General features: G+C 39.3%; 1 protein-coding gene across 4 annotated transcripts in view; it reads right to left on the bottom strand.

Annotated features, from left to right (window-relative positions):
• MAST4 (microtubule associated serine/threonine kinase family member 4) overlaps positions 1 to 13,152 on the bottom strand; it is a 269,784-nt gene that overhangs the window by 178,787 nt on the left and 77,845 nt on the right. The window contains exon 1 of one of the 4 annotated variants that reach the window (XM_050330033.1): positions 7,541 to 7,656. The exons of 2 other annotated variants lie outside the window; for them this stretch is intronic. In XM_050330033.1, coding sequence (XP_050185990.1) covers positions 7,541 to 7,579 — 39 coding nt within the window. In that variant the 5' untranslated portion in view covers positions 7,580 to 7,656. Of the gene's footprint in view, positions 1 to 7,540; positions 7,657 to 13,152 lie in introns of those variants that run through there. One more of the 4 variants, XM_050330038.1, reaches the window with a different exon arrangement.

Raw genomic sequence — 13,152 nt, 5'->3', positions numbered from 1 at the left:
AATATTTTCAGGTTCTTTTGCACAGAAATTCTGAATGTTAAATTCCCTAATGTATCTGCAGAACTTGTGTACAACTAGACTTTTTTAGAGCAATTGAAATGGTATCCTTCTAGTGGTATAATTTAAAGCAAAGGGGTAAAATTAAACTTTTCACATCAAAAAACTCCACACAGAAGTTAATGCAAGCTCAGACTTTATACACTTTTTAGCACATCTCCCTTGCTTTTCACATAGAAAGAGACAGTTACACTGTGGAACCAAAGAAGAATATTCCTTAGTTGAAAAATATCTTCAGCTATCTTTTTCTATTTGATATAGCATCATTTATCTGTAGAGAACACCAAGAATATTCATATATACAAAACACATGCAAAAAATATGCACACTTTAATTTCTAGCTTTCCAGGGCTAAAATAATATCAGAAGAATTATAATGTGACTTTTATCTCCACAAAACATATCAATGCACTTCGGTCCATTATACAAGGCAGACAGTTTAAACAACTACCAGACTCCAGACACCCAAAAGTGAAATTCGGAAAATACACACTGTTTGGTAAGAGGAACTACCAGTTACTGGTAATGCCACAACCCCATCTTTTAACTAAGTAGCATCTAATAGTTTGATTAGACTGTAAGTCTGATTACTCAAACATCTCCCTGAAAGTTGATCATTTGAAATTTTCTCTTTTACAGCACCTACAGAAGGATAAAAAATTTGATATAGTGCTTCTAAACTGGATCTCCTATTTCTGATAGTAAGGCCTAAAAAAATATCTATCTTTTAATACTCTGCAATGTAAATGTTCCCTTGCTTTGACATAGTGTCTTGGTTGGGGAGGATACCCAGATGTCATAGAAGTGTTATTTAATATCCCTGTCAAACTAAGCCAACAATATATACAAAACAAAGGCATTTCAAAAAGGACAAAGTACTCCAAACATAACATGCTCTGTAGAAACTTGGAGTTTAGCATCTAAAGTCTCTCTCTGAAGAGCTTGTTTTTTCTCAACGGCTCAGACATCGAGTGCAATTACCCTTTTTATCTCTAATCCCAACTTTTGCATGCTACTGAGGAGCACTAAACTTCAGACATAAAAATCAAGAGGGACGTGAATGAGGAGGCACAGGGATTCAAAAGGAAACCAAGAGCAGAAACTGAGACAAAGTAATTGAATAAGATTATAGAAGACATGAGTTGTTGATAGGAAACAATGTTGTTCTTATTTACATTGGATGAGGCATGGATCCTACAGAGAAGAGAGTTGCAGATGCTAATGGGAAAGGGGAAAAAGTGAAGAAAACAATATCAAAATAAACTCTGAAACTGAAGTATTGAGTGTTCTGCTTTGTGATCATTTTTATCATAAATCATATTTTTATCAAAATCATAATTTATGGGTTTTTATGTAATATTAATGCTCAGCTGGATAAATGGCACTGTTATAAGGAAAAAAAGGGTAGTGATTCAATCTAATAGGAAAGGAATTAATAGCATTTCAAAGCCTGTGGGCAATTCTGATAAAACTGCTAACTTACAAAATGGAAAACTTCAGACTTTTAAAACAAATGTAGTGTATCAGCTGGTGAAAACAAATCTCAAATCATTATGCTGAATGTGACAGATGAAGCAGCATGACAATCAAAACTGTATCAAACTCAAAGGAAGCTTCTTACAAAATTTCAAAAACAAAACATGGGAAACTACTAGTGACAAAGTGAATAAAACCATTTGTCAAACCAAGGACATCCCATGGAACTGAAAAAAAACAATCCTGCTTCAATAAGAAGTTACTGTCCTTCATGCAGCTATTATTCCTACTGTTACAAACAGAACAGACAAAGAAAAAAAAAAAAACAAACAAAAAAACCCCCCAAACAAGCAGATTAGGGAGATAAGCCAAGTGACTCAGGATCAGGAGCTAAGGAGTGCATAGAGACAAGTGAATAGAGAACACCAAAGCTGCTTTTCTTTATGACCCTTAGAACACAACCAAGATCAGTTCAAATCATTACAGGTTCCACCACTGAGCTCATGAAAGGATTTCACAAAAAGAAACATTAAGTTTATGGTTTGCCTTCAAAACCTAATGTAAAACAGTCACTCAGCTTTGTGACATACTGTAGACTTTATCAAGAAATGTTGTTACAATTATCAGAAGGTAATAGTAAGAAGTGCACTATGGGCTACAGACACCAAATTTGGTCTCATGCCAAATATTTTAGCTCTGAATGCAGCATGGGGTACTTTTTTCTTTTCTTTTTCACTTTTCAGAAAAGCTTTCATAGCTCAAATAATAGCAAAGTATGTCTGACAGAAAGCATTTTAGAGGAACTGACAAGCATGTAACAATGCAGGAATGACTGGAAAATAAAGTGAATAAACTGATCAAGAGATTGTATACTCTATTAGGCCTGCACAAGTAACAGCTAAGGAGAAGAGAAAAACTGTTCTCTACATCAGTGTCTCTTCTCTCAGAAGGCTGGTCCTTTGCTTTCTAAAGGTAGCTATCACTGCTTATAAGTACTTAAGCAAAGAAAATATGTATTCTAACTTGCACACTCTCTCCCTTACAAAAAAGCCAGATTTTAAAAGCCCTGTTTCCTACAACAGTGCGTAGAATGACTTAAAAAACAAAGATGGCTCTATCTGGAAGGGGGAAAAAAAATTATCAAGATTATACAAAATTTTGGCTTTTTTTTTTTTTTTTTTACATTTTATATCTATGTATGTTGCTCATGCAAAAAACTCATAAAATGAAAGAGCAAGTGTTAAAATTTAAGTAGTTCTGAACTCTAGTTTGCAAATCTGGCCCGTGTTAGACAGAACTGGACACAACTACTAAGCAGGGGATGAATGCAGTGTGTAGATACATAGCTACTCCCATACAGCACCAGAAGACATATACGCTGTCTTCTCAACTGATTAATCTGAACCTACTGGAAATTGCACACTGCAATTTTTTTTTTTTTTTTTTAATTTTTCTCTGGTTCAATGCCCTCCACAGACTTTCTCTTAAAGACATTTTTCACACACACTCACCAAAAGGCAGACACATGTATTAGACCTGATTTATAACTGCACAATTCCTCTTTCATACTGTAGAACCATTTTCACCAATACAGGGACACCAGCAGAGAATACGGATCAGGTCCCTCTTGCCTAGGAGAACACTCATATACACAGCATTCAAATCAGTGAAAATTATTAAAAACCTTTCCAGAACCTCATCTGTAAAGCTGACTTTTCCATCCTTTTTCTTCAGTTTGCAACAGAAGGCAAAGTCCAATTAATATTGTACAATTTTTATCACATTCTGAAGCATGAACTGCATCCACAAAAGAGATAGTTACAGTCTCCTAATTTCCTTTTCCTGTAGAGTGTGGTTTCCCAGATCACCCTTCTACTTCACACATCAATTTTCAGTATTTCAAAAGAATTACTTTCATGAAGAAACTTCACCTGTTTAGGAGCTGCAAATAAGGCCATTTTCCCTTGGAAATTATGTCCTTTTTTTCTGATTTCTCAGGATGCATTTTTAGGTGAATTAATAAGCAAGGACTTGGAAAAACCTGTAAGGTTTTCATTTTTGCAAAGGTCTTTCTGTACCAAAAAGGACCCTTTTTGTACCAAATTTCAAAACATCTGTCCACAAAAGGTAACTGTTTTGCTGTACTGGAGGCAGAAGAAAGGAAGAGTCAAGGCTACATAATGATTGTGCCCCTTGCCATCTTTTCTAGAAACATATGGAATTGGTATAAATTGATTTCCTCAATTCTGTAAAAACAGCAACACTCACACCACATTTTCATTTACATCGCCTATTTCAATTTCTACAGAAATAAGTCGGAATTGTGTGATTATTTTTACCTCACACCCTATCCCTCTGAAATGCATGTATTAGATTCTCCATTAGAATTTTCCATGTTGGTTATAATCATATCTCTGCAAACAACACAGTGCAGTCACTCTGAATTGAAAGAAGCCTAAATTGCCTACTACAATTTTTCAGGGGAAAAAAGTGTGTAAATACTTAAAGACAAGAAAAGAAATAAGCACAGCATTTTCTTTGACACTTGGCAAGGTTGCATGTATAGCTAATTTTTCTGCTGTTGGTCAATTTCTCTGCAAGTCTAATTAAAATAGCTTATGTAATTAGCCAAAGATTTACAAACACTGTTTACCATCCACTTAGAGGTGAAATGAAATTAGCAAAAGGAAAAGTGAAGGCTCAAACCATCTGTCTCACAAAGTGAAATCTTAATCAGTGCTGGAAGCATGACTGAAGCTGGCTGCATCTGGCAATAAGGTTTCTCCCACATTCCCACATCCTTCTTAAGAGATTCATGGAAGTATGTGCTACCTTTGTCCACCATTGTGTGGGTTCAGAGTCCTTGGTTTAAGGCAACATAAAGAACACTGCTTGGCTGAACAACTACACAAATTCACGGAAGAAAGACCAAACACAGGCTGTTGGTAGAATGCAATCAAGAACTGTAATTAAGAATATGCAACAGGTAGTTAGCTTTTTCATCTTTTTTAAACTTATTTTCAAGAGACAACTATTTCAACCTATACTAAATTACATTTACAAATTTTAGAAGTTTAAAGAAATGGTCAATTTTATCCTGATGTTTCTTACCAAAATATAATATTCTTTACAATTAAAGCTTCAGAATTTCCTCACTAAAAAGAGCACACAGAGAGATTCAGAAGAGATTCAGAAGCTTTTAGTCTTCTATGAATACAACCAACCTAAGTAACTGGACACTAGAAACAGGTTGTAGTAAGTTGTTAACTAGATGTATGTATTCAGGATGCAACAAAATTAAGGTTCAGTTTCTCTCAGAAGCCTGAGCACCAGAAAAACCTTTTACATATCAACCCAACAAAAGATTTATCCACGTCTACATATTTACTTGAGGCTTAAATTCTGAGATTCAATTCAAGCCACTTCCTGGCTTTTTTTTAAACACAGCATGATGGTACATGGCATTAAACACAACTACATCAGGTTCCCGTCTAAAAGGAAATGGTGTGTGTCCTGTAAATCAAGCTTTGAACAAACTGTATACAAAAAGGAAAAATCCCCGCAGTTACACCAATTCGGCTTTTAATTTAAATATGTGCTATTTCCTGTTATACGATTGGTTTAATTTAAATGCAACTTCACCTGAGAAAGCACACAGCTTTGAGCAGATTTACCTGCTTTTAACATTTCTACTTCTAACCAAGAGAACTGACAGAGTCATATGAAGTTATCTGACCTTATATTGAAGATGACAGCTATTTCAGAACAGTCTTAACTCAGATCTTATCCTTTTACTTCCCTCATTGTTTTTTGTTTTTGTTTTTTTTTTTGTAGGGGGGGAGAGACGGGAGTTTGTTTGGCTTTGGAGTTTTTTGTGTTGTTTCGTTGGGGGGGTTTTGGTTTTGTTGGGGTGGGGATTTTTGTTTTGTTTTTCCTTTTTTTGTTAAATCCCTTTCAGAATATACTCACCAATCTTCAAAAGAGAGTATCAATAACATATGAAAAAGAAGAGGGGACAGTTCCCACAGAAAACAATGGCAGGAGAATTATTTAGAGGGGTTTTTAAATGGTAAAAACATATACTACCACTATAAAATAGCCAAGTCACTACTTTGGCACATATACTATAAAATCAAAAGGTCAGCAAGGCAGACAACTCAGAGACTTAATATTTACTAACTAAACTTAAACAGCAGTAACACTCCTTGTCACATGTCAAATCATCTGCTTTCCAGCTCACAAAGTCTCTGGGCTAGTTGCATGGACAACAGATGAAGATAAAAACAGAGCAACAGAAAAACATAAGGGGAGCAAGAGGACAATAAAAGACAGATTCAGTTTAAAGGTCTAATGAACATAACTTGAGTGTAAATAAGATTTTTTCCCCCTCCCATCTTTCTCTAGATGATAGTATGTCAACTTGAAAACTTCTGACCATTAGTTTATTTTCTCCAGTCTAAGACCAGATTCTAATGGCAGTCATGAGGTACACATCTTCAAAAACAATTTATTACTGCATACACTGCAAGTCTGAATTGGCCTTTCTGGTACTGGGATTATTCACTGTGTAGCTTTTAATACTCTTAAGTGACCATAAGCAAGTCCGTGAAATAGTCTGGTATTCATTCAAAATTACTTTGTTAAAGTTACAGAAAATAAGACATAAATAACATGTGCAGAACTTGATGCATTTCTTTCACATGAAGGTTTAAGTTTTCCCTTAATCAGGCCAGACTGCTGTTCAATTCTTGTCAAAAGGCAGAAATCCAGTTTACACTACTGAATGGATTACAGTAAGTTTAGCAAGAGGAAATCCAGTTTGACTGTGAAGATATACCTCTTGAAACTTTTATATCCTCTCCTTTAAAAGCTGTCATCCAGAGTCTCAACATGCAGCAGAGATCCTCCTTCCCACTTTACAATCACTTAATAGAAAATATTTATGAATTAAGGACTGAATAATGCACCAAAATCTTTTTATGAAAGTTATTCACTTTCCACAGGCCAATGTTATCACACAAGAAGTTAAAGAAAAGTTAATGGATTCTTAAAAGACTAAGAGGCCCAAGAGAGTTCCAGGACTTATGTATGTTCCATAACAACATCGGCTACAGGCTCCGACTTGCCGTCATCTGTCTAACAGAAACTGTCACACTGGAGCAGCACCAAGTTGAAAGCACTGATCAGAAAAGGCATCTTCCCAAAAAGCTCAAAACTGTGCAAGTTTAGTGCGTCTTAAACATTTTAAGGGGTTTTACATCACTTATGAATAATGATCCCAAATGCAAGGAGGCTTTCCTCTTCACCCTCCTCCCACTGAAATTGTGGATGTTGAGGAAAACAAAAGAAAGGAAGTACATTCATCGCTGAAATCGACTTGAGCAAAGGGCTTTCTGAACAATGGCCAGTAATGATGTAGTTTGAGGTGGTGCTCCATTTTGATGAAAGACTAAAAAAATATCTGCACCCTGTATGCGATGGAGGTCACAAGCTCTATATTAATACGCTCCAGAAAAAAAAAAAAAAAACTGTTGAGCGTTTAAAGCATCATCCTGAGAGAGTATACGTCTCGAGTCTAAGGTTCAAACAACATACGGTACCAACACTGTGTCATAACCTACACTCCATTTGAGATAGTGCATTTTCTGGAGTTTGGGAACGCCAGCAGAAAAGTCATCCCAGAGCCTCCCGGGTCACAAAGTGCGCCGCATTCGGAGTGTCGGGCGTCGGACAAACTTTCTCCCCCCAGCAATGCCCGCCCGCTGCCCTGCTCCGGAGCGCGGCCGGCAGAAAGAACCGCGCCGCCGCTCCTGCCCCCGCCCGCCGGTTCACAGAAAGAGCGCGGGCGGGCGCTGGGCGAGCCCTCCGAGGGCAGCCCCGCCCGCACACAGGTGTCCCCCCGCGCCGAGCCCGCCGGCACAGCGCCCGCCCGCAGGTGAGCAGGGCAACTTCCAAACTGCGGACGGGCGGGGGCACCGCCCGCCGCGGCACCGCCCCCCGGCCCTACCTGCAGCCCCCGGCGCCGCAGAATGCCCGGCTCGTCCATGCCGCCGGCCTGGCGCTCCCGCCGTGCGGCGCCGCCCGGGCTCGCCGGAGCGCCCGGACCCCGCTCCGCATCCCCGCACTGCCGAGCGCTGACATCACGGCCGCGCCGATTGGCGCCGCCGCCACACGTGACCGGCAACTTCGGGGTCCGGACCGCGCACCGGCACCGCCCGCGCCTCGCGGGGCCGCGACCGCCCCGCGCCCGCGCCCGGCCCGTCCGCCCTCAGCTCGGGCGGGCAAGGGGTGAACGACAAGTTTGCGTTTACTCACAGAATGGAACTGCGGTAGAGTGTTATAATAGCACCGCCTAGGAAACTGCGCCCCACGGGATTGCCATGTGAGGCTGCGGGGAACACAGCGAGAGGGGACGGGCTGCCCGGGGGGTGCAGGACACGAGGGGTGCAGGACACCGCAGCCAGCAGGTCCGGCTGTGACCTTGGGCTTGACGCCCGAGCGCCTCCCATCAGCCCCGCTGACCCGACAGAACCAAGGAAAACTCCTCTAGGTCAAAAAACCAGGTACTGAATCTGAAAAGGTTACGTCTGAAAGCACAGATTCTAAGGAGCAAAACGGTATTGGTGTTTTCTTATCTGTCAAGCTGCTGGTTAAACAAACCATTGATTTTTTTTTTTTTTCTAACAGCTGTCACCACGCTATTAGCTATTCACCCATTAACAGTCTAAGGCAAGGATTATGACAATCACAACCTCAAATCTAGTATGAAAAAGAAATACTGATTTCCTGTCAGATTGCATCATTTTAGAAGTAGTCCATGTACATTCCATAGTAGTAAAATCTACTAGGAGCAAAGGCATTTAGAAGAAAAAAAATGAAGGACTGCTGAAAGGATAACGCTGAGCAGTAACAGCTTATCTGAAGAACAGAGAAAGAAAAGGCTGCTGTATTCTCTGCCCACACCCCCAGCCTTTCTTCATGACTGCAATGCATTTACATTACTGTTTTACACTTGTTACAATTTAAAAATAATAAAAATCAGCCATCTCACTAAACTACATTTCTCTGAGATCTCCAACTGTATTATTCTAAAGAAACAGACAATTTGTATCTGAGTTACGCAGTGACATTAACTGAACATGTTTCCCCTTCCCTGTCTCTGCATGTCTCCAGCTCCAAATGCATCCATCACATTGGGTCAATGGCTTAAAACTCAGCCATCACCAATCTTGATTACAGGAGAGCTGTATTTCAGTTCAGAAAGAAAGATGTTCATACTGACCAAAACTCCAGCTCCACAAGAGGGAGACAAGAAAAAAAATCAAACACTCCGATAGATTTACAGATCTGTAGGCCAGAAGGAGGTGTTGTGCCCATCAAGTTTGACCTCTGTAACAAAGGCTACTTAACCTTCCTAAATTAATTTTTCAAGTACATCATCTCTTTAGGCAGCATGCTGAACCCAGTGAAAACTTTTTTGCTTTACAGAATCAAACTGAAAAGCAACTAGATCCCTCACCTGTCTGAAACAAAGGGCAAAAAGTTACATTGAGGATTACACAGGTATCTCCTTTGGGTTCCTCCCAATACTCCTATTTTCCTTTTTGAAACATCATCTTCTTTCTTCCTTGTTAATATTTTAATATTTTGTCCCAATCATTCACACCCATGTTCCTCACATCCTTTTCTATGTTTCTCTATTTGCAAAGACAGAAGCGAACGACTATTTAAATGCTGCTGTCATGCCTCCAGTGAGGGTAGCAAAAATTAATTAGCCCAAGACTGTCAAGTTTCAAGAGTAAGAGGCAAAACCTTAACATTTGTCTCTCACAACACACTGCAGGTGTCATCTCCAATGCTGTTTGCATTTATATACCCAATCTAAATACATATTTACACAAATTATTTTAATCACTGAAATAAAAAGCCTCCTAAGTCTCAATTTCTCAGCTCCTTTAAAGGTAAATAATACTGAGGTGTAGTTTTGTTCCAAACATCATTTTAGTCTATATAACTATGCATAACTGTCTAATATATATGTGTAAATTAAAAGTGCCCTATCCCACTAGCTGAGAGATCCTTACTTGAACAACAGCACAAATAAGTCATACCTTCAAGTAATGTATCACTGAGAGGCACAGATGCAAAAAGCCCATAACCTAACAATACACACAAGTATCACAGAAACTGTAATTTTGTACAAGGACAGTTTACAGAAAGGATCAGAAGGAGACAGCACTGATATATATGCATGAAGAAACTACCCAACTACAGACAGAGTGCAAGTATTACTTTGTTTTACAATAAGCTGAAGATCATCGGTACAGCTACCTAACTAATACCGGAAGGCAGGAGAATGAAACAAAGACAAGACTGCCTTCCAGTGGAAGACGAGATAAATCTCAATTAGAAAAGTATAAAACTACCTTTCAGTGAAAAGTGCATTTACTGTCAATTACAGAAGCTTTCCTAGGCTTGTGCTGCAATTTATAAAGGTGTATTGGAAGGAACTCAAAGGCAGAGAATTGCAACTAACAAGGGAAGCATCAACTAAATTTTCTCGCAATCTATGAATCTCTTTAAATATTGCCAAAGGTGTATCTCTATGTTTAAAAATGTGTAAGGCCTGCTAGTTTTTTTCTGGAGGTTTTCTTTATTTTTCAGATTATTATTTCAGTTACATTCACTATTGAAATCATGGCACATAAGATCATGGCATGGTAAAACTTATGTTTTGGAAGGAAAATCATTAAGGATAAGGATCCTCTTTGAAACATTTTAATATTATATAATAATATAATAATGGCGAAGATCCGGGGAAGGTCTTTCCACCTTCCAGCCTGCGCATTGGATTTTTTAGGTGAGACACAGTGTGCGCGGAACTGAGCCCACCCTTTAATCCTAAGGTTCATCTGCCAGGGCCAAGCGAGCTTGGACGGTGGCAGCGAGGTCCTCAGGACGTAGATGGATTGCCTTAAAGGGCTAACGAGCTCCATCTGCCCAAGGAGAAGGGTCCCGGACCGGGAATCGAACCCGGGCCTCGGCGGTGACAGCGCCGTGCCCTTAACCACTAGACCACCAGGGGCTCCCATTTTAATATTACCACCCTTATATATATGAAATACAGCAAAATGCCTCACAGATTCCTTCACATCACTTGTAGCAGAAAGGCACAGTTAGTACATACACCACAAAACAGCACATGTATACAGTGTATGAAGAAAGAAACTTCATTTCCCCCCCCCCATCAGGGGAGGCAAAATTATTTGAAGAAATACAGTCAATAATCTAAAATTTTCCCAATAATCTTTTTCCCCTATAAAGGAAGCATTTGACATAACTAAATGTGCAGGATGTTTCAGAATTAATTTAGATACATACACCCAACTATATGTTCATTTAAAGCTGAAAAGAAACATGGTAGAAGATAGTTTTCAGGACAATTACACAAATTTAGGCAGCTTTTACCCTCATTCAACTACCCTTTTTTTGCATTAATCATACTGCTTCACTTAGAAAATAATACTGACTGACAAAACCGGACAATTTAGAAATCACTGTGATTACTGAAATTAGCCAATCAACCAGATAAAACCTAAGCATGCAAAAATATATATGAACATGTAGCTGAAGTTTTACAATGCAGATTTAAACTTAATTTTTTGTATACACATATTCCATGTGTAGCTGCCACTTTCATACTGCATGTGGTGGCAGCATATGACAAATCGTATTTTTTATGCACCATGAAACAACTCGCTTGTATTCTGCCTTTAAATCTATCTCTGTCAGGGCTATTTCCTATACCTTAAATACTCCACAGTATCCAACCACCATCACTGAGTTTTAAAATTATTTTCTTTCTAAATGTGAATATTCTAGTGCTTAGAACAGATAACAAGCAGTAAAATAATTGCCTTACATTCTGATAACTTGCAATAACAGGAACTTTTTCCCAGCACTGGTAGAAAGGGAGGTTTTCATCACATTTTTGTCTACTGATAAGCTATTCAAGTGACTTAGTAGAAAAATTAAAATACTGTGCCATATTTTCAGAAATCCAGGTAAGTGGACACACTATAACTACAGATAGCTGTTTTTACAAGCACAGAAATGGAGAAATATGGAAACGTTAAACACTACTTCCTACACAGCCCTTCTCTAGGCACATTAGAGAAGAAAGAACAATTAGAGCATACCAGTGTGTGTCCCCTTGAATGTTGTAGTTATAATGGTTTTGAAACAAATATCTGCAAAAAATGCTTTTGTGGTTTTGAGTGGAGAGCAGCCCCACAGCAAACGACCTGGGGGTCCTGGCCACTGGCAGCCAGGAGGGCCAACCGTGTCCTGGGTTGCATCAGGCAAAGCATTTCCAGCTGGTCAGGGGAGGGGATTGTCCCACTCAACTCTGCACTGGTGCAGCCTCACCTTTAATATTGTGTGCAGTTTTGGGCACCGCAACATAAAAAAAATACAAATTTATTAGAGCATCCAAAGAAGGGCCACAAGGATCGTGAAGGGTCTGGAGGGGAAGCCGTATGAGGATCCAATGAGGTCACTTGGTCTGCTCAGCCTGGAGAAGAGAACACTGAGGGGAGACATCACTGCAGTTACAACTTCCTCATGAGGGGAAGAGGAGAGGCAGGTACTCATCTCTTCACACTCGTGACCAATGACAGGACTCAAGGAAATGGCATGAAGCTGTGTTAGGGGAGGTTTAGGTGGAATATAAGGAAAAAGATTTTCACCCACAGCTTGGCTGAGCACTGGAACAGACTCCCCAGGGAAGGGGCCAGAAGTTGGACTTGATGGTCCTTGTGTGTCCCCTCCCACTAGGTATATTCTGTAATTCTGTGGTAGTTCCGAGCATAAACTGCCAAGGGAAAATGACATTACAATTCCACAAAGGAATCTAAAGTTATTTTTCTGAATATAAGAGAAATTGTGCCACTTTATGTGCCACAACAAAGTAATCATACTTTGCATATGATTAAAAAATCATAACAGAGATCACATTCCTGTTTTGTAGCATTTTGAAAACAGTTTCAGTTCCTAAAGAAATTTACCCCCAATGTTTTACCTGAATTTTAAACACCCTAAGCAGACACAGTACATTACTGTCTATTCCCCACAAGAAAAAAAAAAAAATCTGAAAAAACAACTATCACTGAAAAGTTTTCTGTCGGAGGATGCAGCAAGGCCGCAGTGCCTAGCAGCATGGAAAAGAATGTAAATAAGAGGTGAACATCCAATCATACGTGAAGGCTAGTGGTAAACATAGATAACAGAGCTAAGAATAGTGTTAGTATGTAAGATTCTACAGGAGGAGACAGTGTGTGAGTGCAACTGTGTGAAGAACAAAATGTAATATTCTGGATGAAGCGAATAAAACTGAATTTAGGCCTTTATCATAGAATGCCCAGTTTTGTTTACTTGGTCGTCCTCACAAACAACAACAAGTTTTCAACCCTCCTATATATATACATCCACACCAAACCATCCATATTGTCACTCCACAATGCTGTGGGGAAAAGGGATTTCATTAGAAATGATAATGGATCATCATCAAGTAAAACCACAAAAGCATGAAAGCAAAAACCCTGTAGGATACTGGGAGTT

The sequence above is a fragment of the Myiozetetes cayanensis genome, unplaced genomic scaffold, assembly GCF_022539395.1.
Source record: "Myiozetetes cayanensis isolate MyiCay16 unplaced genomic scaffold, myiCay2020 scf4, whole genome shotgun sequence".
Classification (NCBI taxonomy): Eukaryota; Metazoa; Chordata; class Aves; order Passeriformes; family Tyrannidae; genus Myiozetetes; species Myiozetetes cayanensis.
This window is presented reverse-complemented; position numbering and strand designations above follow the sequence as displayed.